General features: G+C 36.7%; 1 protein-coding gene across 1 annotated transcript; it reads left to right on the forward strand.

Annotated features, from left to right (window-relative positions):
• The first annotated feature begins 472 nt into the window (after positions 1–472).
• On the forward strand, positions 473–9,237 carry LOC145768456 (ubiquitin-conjugating enzyme E2 variant 2-like). The gene is made up of 4 exons (XM_082579948.1): positions 473–596; positions 6,834–6,976; positions 7,463–7,591; positions 7,881–9,237. Exons 1-4 carry the CDS (start codon positions 488–490, stop codon positions 8,019–8,021), a joined length of 522 nt encoding a protein of 173 aa, XP_082436074.1. The 5' UTR covers positions 473–487; the 3' UTR covers positions 8,022–9,237.
• The last annotated feature ends 2,100 nt before the right edge of the window (positions 9,238–11,337 follow it).

Below are 11,337 nucleotides of genomic sequence, written 5' to 3' on the forward strand. Positions count from 1 at the left end.
TTTTGAACACAGTACTGGTGGTTGTGGTATCTATAACTGTGTTGGTAACTGGAAGCTGATGGACAAAAGAAACACTTATGAACTTGCTTAGGTTGAATGAGAATGTAAGTTGGCGAAAGCGAATGGAGTAAGGTGGTATGGGCATGTTTTGAGAAGGGATGAAGATGATGTTTTGAGAAGAGTTGCAAGTGGAGGATCGTAGAAAACAAGGAAGACCCAAGAAAACGTGGAAAAGGCTAGTTGAAGAGGAAAGCAGCAAGGTGGGCTTGACAAGAAAGGACGCGTTAGACAGATTGATGTGGAGGCAGGGTGTGAAGGCGATTGCGGCACGTGGAGGTGAATCCGGCCACCCTTGGTAACAGGGACATCACCAGATTAAAACTGGACTTCTACTACTACACACTAACTACTTCTGTGCTTATTTTATGTTTTAGGCTATATGATATACTGTATATACATTGATAGTTTCACTCTATAATTAATTTTAATGTATCAGTATTTGCTGTTTCAGAAGGCTTCTAGTTGCTGTTTCAGTTTTAGGATAAATCTTTTAACAGCTATTCCAGTGAACAAGATGAGTTGTTCAACTGGTGTTGGTATGTATATGTGTTGTATTGTTGCATGACAGTTTTTTTAAGCTGTGTCCAGAAATGATTGAATTTGGTGAAGAGTCAATTTTATTGAACCATAAGCAGATAAAGCCAAGCACTGACATGGCATTTGACATAATATACTACAGAAATAAACCAACAACTTCAAACGTTTTCGTACACATATTAAAAAGTGCAGTGAACTAAACCTGGCAAAGAAAATAAAGGCACACGTCAAGTGTAGGATCTTATTTGTTCTGGTGTTTGATAAGGGCTAACATATTGCATAGCTGAGAACGTTTGTATATTATGTTAAATATCATGCCATTGTTTGGATTTATCTGCAAATGGTTCTAAAGATGAGTTTTTTAAATACTGAATCTTAATGGCTTTGAATCCTAAACTATTCAAATACAAGAATTTAGTCTATGGCCGTGGCAAAAGTGTCTAAAAATTTGTGGATATGTGTTGCATTCCACTAATATTCCATGTGTCTTGGCAGATTATAATACACTTTCAATGAATTCTTTCTTTGAATTTAGATTGTAACTTAAAGTAATCAATTTTAAAAAAGCTATAACAACTTTACAGAAAGTTTCATTGATTATTTCTTGCATAGTTTAAAAACAAGTTATGATGACATATGGCTAACAATCAGAACTTATTTGAAGGGTACAAGTCTGATTTTGCATTCAACATTATGTTTAATAGTCAGCACCGTATGCCACTTCAAGCATATAGACTTTGCCATACAATTGGTCAACAAAATTTAATACACTGGTACCAGTAAATTAACAACCATTTCTTGGTAATTTCTGAGCTTGCGTCAAAAAGTCAGAATTTTCTTATCTCATGAGGCTTTAAAGATACTTACACGTTTGTACTTTTTTCAGCAAAAACTTGACTGTTATACATTCAATTATCTTCAGTGCTTATGACTCCATAGTCAATTCAGCATTATTGTGATACCATACATAATTGACTCAACTCAACGAGGAAGAAGACGGTCCAAAGTGTTGTATTTTGCATATTAAAGGTTTAATCTCCAGATTGCCATTCAGGTCTTATAAATGTTATTCAAATATTAATATAGCTTTTTTGCTTCCTCCATTTGGAAATGAAGAGCTCTTAGTGATAAACCAGGCATGTACTGTCAGGATAAGAATCACTTTGCTGTGAAAGTGTATCTTCCATTTAAAAATACCACATTTGGGTGGTGCAGTGTGAAACACAGATGTTTAGTTTAGCTTAAAATGGAGTAGGCTATTTGCCTTCAATTCATATTAAGCTTGGCCAATGAACATTCCTGTGAAAACTATAGGTGGGTGTGCAAGTTTTGAAAAAGTTTGGAGCTAACTAAAGTGATGCCAACCTGAAGGCTGGTGTATTCACTGGATTAGAAATCAGTGTGTATATAAAAAAAATTCTATGACTGGAAACCTGTCTCTGATTACTTGCATAAACATGGAAGAAATCTGCAAAACAGGCGAAGCATGGCTTCAAAGCTTTCAAATCTAACTTGGAAACAATACACTGATACAGTAGATCTTGCAGTTTATTGTTTGAGTTTTCCTCCTATAAATCCATTTTCAGGAAGTTCTATCACGTTCGTTTCATGGTGAAAAAAGGACAGAACTTTGGCATCATGTTTTGAAAAGTTTGATTTTGTGTCGGAGTCTAAAAACTGTCTGTGAAAAGTTTCTGATATTAGTTATTTTTTAGAGAAAAATGTCACATCATGCAACCATTCATTGCTTGCCAGTTGCAGAAAATGCTTTTTTTTCTAAAAGAAAGCTCTAAATTAGTTTCAACAAGTTCCCAAGTTTATGCAACACATTGCAGGTTGAGAGCTGCCTCACACCATGTTTTCAACAAACTTTGTGAAGTGCCATTGATTTTTCCTGTGGTAGACACATGGGGCATTCCATTTATAATCAAACACCTCTTGTAACCACTAGTCACAGATTTTGCTTATTTTGACATATTTTATACATACTAAAAAATGATGACAATAGCAAAAAAAAATTGAAATATCTTCATTGGGGGCCGAGATAGAGCACTTTGAATTTTCGGCCACTAGTAGGATTTTGGGAGCTGAGCACAGCCATTTTTTCATTTCGCCCCTTCATTTTTTGGCAATAGCTCTTTACCTTGAACGATTTTCATAATGAAAACATGCATTTTACCAATTTAAGACCCAAGGAATTCATTTTTGCACTTTAAATTATGCTAAGATGAACATTTCAAATGGTAATTTAGGTTTAAAGTTTTTCTTATTTTAGTTTTGATACGCTAACTTTGGGGGAATATTTCGGAGCGTTGGGAAAAAGGTGCAAAAAAAAATTTTTTTTTTTTTTGAACAAAGCAATTGAAGTATAATACTTTTACCAAATTTGGTTGATGTAAGTTTTGCATAAACCAAAATAATCAACTTAGAAAATACCAGTAATTTAACTAAAATAGTTATGAAGAAATGGCTATAAAGTTAAAACATAGGACTTAGAGCACATCAAATGCTCTTTGAACATCTTTTGCAAGTGTATTTGAGGACAGTGTATCCCTATTGCCTTAGTTCTGCTTTATTTTATTCCTTTGTCTTAAACTAGAACAGAATGACAAACTCAGTAAACTTATATGTACCCTACCATAAACATTGTAGAGATCTAACATTGTAGAGATCTCAATACAAACAACACAAACAGAAATCACTTCATCAACTTTTAAGGTTGGATGCATCAATAGCAGTTTTTTAAGTGGTTGATTAAGCCAATTTTCTGATTGGGTAATTAAGAATCAGTTTTCACAGTACACAAGTATCTACATTCTACAAAAGGTCATTAAAGGTTTGTTCAATTTTCTTCAAGTCTTCTTTTTTGATTACATAGTGGCGTCCAGATATTGTTACAGGGCTAGGAGATAAAACAACACATAAAATATGCTCAGAAGGAACACAGCAGAAATCATCCCTCGGCCAATAGAAATATTGAGATGGTCCATGAGGTGCCTTGAACTTGATGTTGACATCTCCTTCGTCCCTAAAAACTTCTTGCACCATGCCAAGCCACCAATATAAATCATATGTGAATGCAACACAGTCAAAGAGAGGCAGTAGTTTCAAAGAATTTGTGTATTCTAGTAAAATCTTTATCATCACTAAGTGATGAGATATGTGAGAAGATTTTGGTTCAAAATAATGAAAAGATTGTGTACCATGTACAGTGGAGCCTTGAACATACCTTTTTATTGTGTCGAATTCTTTGAAGTTCATTGCTTTGAATGTCAAAAAACTGTATGCCTTTTATGTATATACTCTTTACAGAATTTCATTAATGCATCAAAATCGAGAATTTGGTTTGTGTAAGGTTCAGTTCAGTTGTTTTTATTTCTGACCATCATATCAAAACAATACACGTCAACATAGCAAAGGTCGAGAAAAGGGTAGAAGCGACAAAACGCGAACGTTAAAACGTGCTTGTCACCGAAGTAAGTTATTGAGTTGAAAAAAAATTTGGCACGGTCGCAACACCTTCAGAAAAATTTAAGATATAAAGGGAAAATAAAAAAAGAAAATGTTACAAAACAAAAACAATTAAAATTTAGGCTATAGCTTTATTAGCCCACATAGCTTTAGCTGATATATTTTAAGATTTGTATGGACAGTTGCTATGAAGATCGGCCATGGTGCGTTATCAAGAGTGCTGATGGTCGTAAGGGGAACACGTCTTGATGCGTTTAGCTCATAGCAAAAAAGAGCAAGGCAGGCAAAGAAAACCCCTCAAAGAAATCCTACCATGGGCAAAGCCATTTCAAGCGCAACGCACCATAGGCCTTGCACGACTCACAAAATAGATAGGCTATAACTTGACGACATTGAATTTGAAAACGACATTGGTCTTTGAAAACTTGCTCTAGTGGCCAATCGTTTCACTGTGCCTCCTATTCCATCACAAGGAGACTTACCATGACTGGTGGCAAAAAAAAGTCTAGGAGCAATCCATTCAAAAATCAGTTTTATGATACCGTAACAGAGGTTAAGCAGGTTTTTGTAGTTTTTTGTACTGAGCTGCACATCCATCAGCAAAATATTCGATTTTCTTTATTTTTTCGTTTAGTTGAAGATGTACAAAAGTTGTAATTTGTTGAAAAACTTTGTAGACAAATCATGCTGTATCATGGCACAAATCATCTGAAATAAAACACATGGATTGTTGGATCCGGCCACCCTCGGTAATGGGGACATCACCGGATTAAAACTGGACTACTACTACTAATACTACTGTTGGACAAATTTATCTTCAGAATTCTTGTAATGAAATGCCACTGGATGTATTGAGATTGACTTTGATTTCAGTGGAATGATTGCACTTCATCTTGAACAACAAACTTGTAATTTTCTGCAAAATCCAAAATAGCAATGTACAGCTTTCAAAGTTTAGTGATTGTTTGCGTTCTGACAGATACTTAGCTATGAAAGAGTGTGCTGTAAGCTTGTCCACTGCTTGTGTTAGAATGTCTGTGAAAGATGATGAAGAAACTAAGGTTTTTAGAGTTGATCGATCAGTGAACTGCCATTGTGTATAAACAATGTCATCTTCAGATTCACCTCCTAGCTTTTCTGTTAAAAATTGGTGTAAAACTTCTCTTCCAGGACAACTTTCACATCTATGCACCATGCACATCTTATTTTCTGTGTTACATACAATCATGGACATAAAATCTTTGTAATTTTGAGTCATATTAGTAGCAATACATAGTAAGATAGTGTTCTGGTGTTGTGTACACACACAGACTGAGTGTGTACCACTACGTGAGACGTTAATACACCATTTAGGGCACAAGTGTCACAAAATTTTGATCAGACTAGCTGTGTGATATCAGCTGACTAATAAAACATTGGTAATTTGACACATCAAAAATTCATAAAGAAACGCATGAGAATATGGCGGAACCCTACAAATATTGTGACAAAGCATCAGTTATGTTTCAATTATATTCATTTTTTTGATCATATGGGTTGATATTTTCTAAGTTGAATATTTTGGTTTATGCAAAACTTACATCAACCAAATTTAGTAAAAGTATTATACTTCAATTGCTTTGTTCAAAGAAAAAAAAACATTTTTTTGCACCTTTTTCCCAACGCTCCGAAATATTCCCCCAAAGTTAGCGCATCAAAAATAAAATAAGAAAAACTTTAAACCTAAATTACCATTTGAAATGTTCATCTTAGCATAATTTAAAGTGCAAAAATGAATTCCTTGGGTCTTAAATTGGTAAAATGCATGTTTTCATTATGAAAATCGTTCAAGGTAAAGAGTTATTGCAAAAAATGAAAGCGCGAAACGAAAAAATGGCTGTGCTCAGCTCCCAAAATCCTACTAGTGGCCGAAAATTCAAAGTGCTCTATCTCGGCCCCCAATAAAGATATTTCAAAAATTTTTTTTGCTATTGTCATCATTTTTTAGTATGTATAAAATATGTCAAAATAAGCAAAATCTGTGACTAGTGGTTACAAAATTTGAAAAAATCTGATGATTATAAATGGAATGCCCCTCATGTAATCATGTATAGTGAGCAACATCAAGGACTGGTTTGAGATTTAAGATGTTTATGCAGTTAAACGGATTATGAGATTATCCAGTATGCAATCAATGGGATTTCACTGTAAGGTAATTGTAAAAGTTTAAGAGTCGCCAACACGTGGTTAGCAATTCACGTTCAGTTTGCGAGTCATGGTGTGGCCACTTTGCATTAGATACGGTACCAGTATCTAATAATACCATGGTGTTTGCCTATTCCCTTGTGTGTGTAGTGTAGGTGACTCTATGGAATTAACGATGAAACGCTGATGTGCTTGGCAACAATGGGAATGTTGCAACACATAAGTACAAAGGCCTAATGCAGAGGGATTATTCATAATCAGCTTTTTTATACAAATGCAATACATGTTCTTAACCATAAAAGAAAGATTCATACATTTACCAATAGCTTGATCAAGGATGGGAAATCCGACGAGGATCTTAACTTTACAATATTTTGTCCCATGAAAGATCCCACAATGACCTCTTTTGGACGTACTTAAACCCTTGTCATTCCACAGCTCGAACTCAACAGTTGAGGAATGTACAATTTTGCAAATGTTTAAGGGTAAAATAAATTTACAATGCCCAGGAGAATTATTTTAGGTTTTTCAATTTGGATAATGTTCTATCTGTAATTACGAGATTCACACTTGTGTTTTAGATGTTCCCAGAAACTTTGTACTTCTGGAGGAGCTGGATGAAGGGATCAAGGGAGAAGGTGACGGAACTATCAGTTGGGGTCTGGTGGATGAGAACGATTCTACATTGACTCATTGGATTGGGACTATCTTGGGACCACCAAACGTAAAATATAATTTCCCTTAGTTAGATGATCAGTTCACATAATTTTTCAGTTAAATTTTTCCAACCAGTAATTGACAGAACTTTTTAACCTCGGTCTAAGCTTATTACTTGCTCTTGTTTACTTCAATGTATTGAATTGATGATATTTTATGAAGTTAGTATTTTTGTAGCTCACTGCTCAGCTAAAATTTTTTATGGAAGTTATTTTTAGCCAGCTCTTGCAAATCACCGATGTAAGATCTCAAAGGCAAACAATACATCACATGCTTTATAGCAGTGTACACGACAGTATAAAGTACAGTAATACTCCAACGTTGAGGTTTACATTTAATGAATTAAAGGAAATGTGTCGTGAAATAGGGCAGCCGTTTTGATAATGACAATCATCAGACTGTGTCGTTTTTTACTAAACTAATCTGCGTGTACTTTAGTATGTTGCAGCACTTTTGTTTGGTTGTAGTGTTTTTGATTCTGTCGATTTTGCAGACTACTTTTGAAAACCGGATTATCACGCTTCGAATTGAATGTGGTCAAGAGTATCCTCACAAACCTCCATACGTTAAGTTCAATTCAAGAGTGCCATCGAACATGCCTTATGTGAAGGCAAATGGTGAGGTAAGACATCTTTGAAATGGTGGTTTGAGGAATTTTAGTCTATGAAGACAAGAGAACTTTCTGCAAAGATTAACTGTAGCTTTTTTGCTTTCTTATGAAAATGCGTTTGTCAATGTCAGGCAACTGGAAGTTGCTTTTTACGTACCAAGCTTGTTCTAAGTATCACCGAGGTTAAGGGAAACTACGTACTTCCGCTTCTGAACCTGCGAAGTCAGATGTGACCTTTTGAAATCCATAGTATTTCTTTACCGAAATAGAGAGGAAATTTAATGACGCTAGGTTGTTTCAGATTGATGCTTGCTTTCCATACCTATCAGCATGGAAGAAGCATTCCACGATAAAAGCTCTCTTGCAAGAGATGCGAGCTTTTATGAAACACAAAAACTGCTACAAGCTGAAACAACCTCCAGAGGGCTCTGTCTACTGTTGAAATACTTTAATCAGTGATCATTGCTTTTTAAGCGTTCACCTTCTCTGAAAATTTAAACGACCGATTCAAATGTTAGACTTTTTGCGTCGAGTTTGAATTTATTACACCACACGAAGTTAGGAAATCATTTCTTTGAAGACACGTTGAATGTAAAGAAAAGTTACGCAATGTTCTGTCTTCTTGGCAAGCTCTTGTTGGATACGAGTTGTCTATGAAATGATGCTTAATTTTAATCAAGACAACGACGTAAGGTTGCCGTCATACACCGTTACAGTTTACCAGGTTTTAGCATTTGTTGTTGTTAAAAAAATCGAGTGTCACATGACGTTCTATTTTGTCAAGGACAAACTTCTTAATCCGACATCCGAAACTAGGACTGTTCCTCTTCTATGACGGTATTTTGAATTGCTTTTTCAGTTTTATTCGCTTTGTGGGTCTGAGTATATCATAATCTTGGTTTTTGAATGCCATACTAGGAGACCATGTCCTTGGGATTGACATCTGCAATAAATGTAATTTTTCTGTTTTGACAACTTAATTGTTTTGGTTTAGGTTATTTTTTTGGAAATATTGTGCAAATTGGACACCAATTGTATATTTAAAACAGCGTATATCATTCCTCTCTGCAATAGCGGTATCTGCTTGGGTTTGACTCTTGACTCTGGCATCCCAGCTATAGATTTTATGACTAACTTCGCAACAAATATTAAGATGTGGGAATACTAAAATCTGAAACCTGGGATATTACCATCTCCAAATTTATTTTACAAGGTTGTCGAATGTTTAGCAACCCAAAGTGATGCACTGGTTGATTAATGAAAAGCACGTTTGCTAAAGTTTCGGTGTTCTTCTTTTCCAAGATTGCTATCTCATGATAATTACTGCAATGCATTTATCTTGTGTTACGTTAAGTAATTTTCTAATTCCTTATGGAATATAGAAAATTGCAGTGCTTGTTGAAGCTTTACGTATGATGACATAAAGGCCCTGATTTTGTTGCTACTCTAAGTCGATGCCGTGTGGTCCGATAATACATCAAGATTGCGTATACGTAAGTATTTCAAGGAAATCAAGAGCGTACTGCAAAAAATCTCATCTTATTTCTAGAAATCCTTAAAGTATTCTCTGCTATTAATTATCCTTTACATGATGATGGTGATTACGATCATTTACCATGGCAATCTGGTGTTTATGAAAGCAATACAAAATCGATGATTATTTGAAGTGTGAGTTGTATTTTATGGCGCTGTATCTGCAAGCTTATTACGCCTTTGTTACCAAAAACTGCCACCGATTAACTAGTATACTAGGGTCTATTATTGAACCAATTTTGCAAAATTTTTATATCCTGAGGTAGACAACCGCTACTTTTAAAGTAGCGCGCGACCGCTACAATATGCCAAAAGAGCGGTACTACAGCTAGTCGCTACCAGGCGATGAAAAGTAGCGCCTTGCCGTTACTTGGACAAAAAATAGCGCGCGCTATTTTTGTCTTAAACTGACACTGGAAAGCTCTATACAGGTACCTTGTGAAAGTACCTTGTGAAATCAAAATAACTTGAAAACAAATGTGAAGAGAGGGGCGTTCTTCCCGGCTGTCAGCACAAGGCTGAGCACTCGCTAGTACAGCGAGTAGCTGCGATTCGCTAACCATAACGGTGTAGCTTCCACGCAAGCCATTCAGACTTTCCAATCAACGATATGTTTCTCGGCAGCCGATTTGTAGCAAGAATTGACAGCGATAGACACCGTGTTTCGCCCGTGAGGCTGGGCTCGTCAGTATCGCTATCGCTTTATTAGTGGTGCGATACTGACGAGCCCAGCCTCATGGGCGAAACACGGTGTCTATCGCTGTCAATTCTTGCTACAAATCGGCTGCCGAGAAACATATCGTTGAAAACAAATGATATCATTTTTCAGTACCACATTCGCTTACACTGCCATCTCAACATCTTTATGGAAAGCTAATTCTAGGTGAAATTTCGGAAGGCACTTTGATGTATTCCACTGCGCCAAAGCAGTAACACAACCATGCGTGACATCACTGGTGTTTGAAACCACCTGATTACAGCCAAAGATTCTTTTGCACTCAGTTCAGTTACAGAAGAAAAAAAGAGTAAAGACAGGAGGTGGGAATCGAACCCAAGCAATCGAAATTACTATATCTCTTGCGTGACGGCGATTCGTTCACTCAGTTTAGTTTGTATCAATTTGTATTCGAAGTCAAGGATCAATGGATATACCCTAGCTGCATGCACCAATAGCCACATATGTGAGGAACTCCGCTGAGTGGATACCGATTGCTTCATCTAACCCTGACTGTGAAGTTGAGTGGACAGCCATTGAAATCGAAGGCACAGCTGGGATCAACGTGTATAAACCACCAACAACACGTCTGCAAGTTACCTCCATTTCCGCTTTTGCTCCAACATGCATGTATGCCGGAGACTTCAATTCCCACTGCACAACTTGGGGCTACCGCCATTCAAATGCAGACGGCATAGCGCTTGAATCATGGGCTGGTGTGCAGTTACTGTTCAACCCAAAAGAACCAGACAGTTTTTTGTCAGGAAGATGGAAAACAACAACCAATTCGGATCTAGCCTCTGCCAACCGAAAAGGACCTTTACCAGGGTAGGCTACTACGACAGTTTATCGAACGGCAGTTTATCGAAACGACAGTTTATCGAACGACAGTTTGACGTGACATAAAGTAAAGCAAAGTGACGTAAAGCGTGACGCGACAATTTATCGAACGACAGTTAATCGAAAACCTAACCCCTAAGTATTCCATTGCATATGTGCTTCGTCGTTTGATGAACTGTCGTTTCGATAAACAGTCGTTTCGATGAACTGTCGTTTCGATGAATTGTTGTTCGATCAACTGTCTTTCGATAAACTGTCATTCGGTAAATTGTCTTTCGATAAATTGTCGCGTCACGCTTTACCAGACCGTAGCATCCTTAGCCCCTTTCCAAGTCCCAATGTGGCACGAAACAGCTTAATGCGCTTTCGGGATTTTGTTCTTGGATTAAGCTGTTTCGTGCCACACCAACATAGACCATCGCTCATCACCCCTGAAAACCCATTTAACCCAGTCCCAAGCAAACCTGTGAAAAGGTGGAATTTTCGCAAGGCAAACTGGACCAAGTTCACACTCCTGAATGAAAAGAATACCCGTCACCTCCCAGAACCAACTTCTGACGGGTTGAAGAAGTCTTATAAAGTAGGGCTACCATATGTTCTCTTTTTAGAGGATTTGTCTTCTTTTTTCAAGAAAAATGAATAGTCCTCCGAGGACACTCAAAAATGCACA

This window comes from Aplidium turbinatum, chromosome 4 (assembly GCF_918807975.1).
Source record: "Aplidium turbinatum chromosome 4, kaAplTurb1.1, whole genome shotgun sequence".
Taxonomy (NCBI): domain Eukaryota; kingdom Metazoa; phylum Chordata; class Ascidiacea; order Aplousobranchia; family Polyclinidae; genus Aplidium; species Aplidium turbinatum.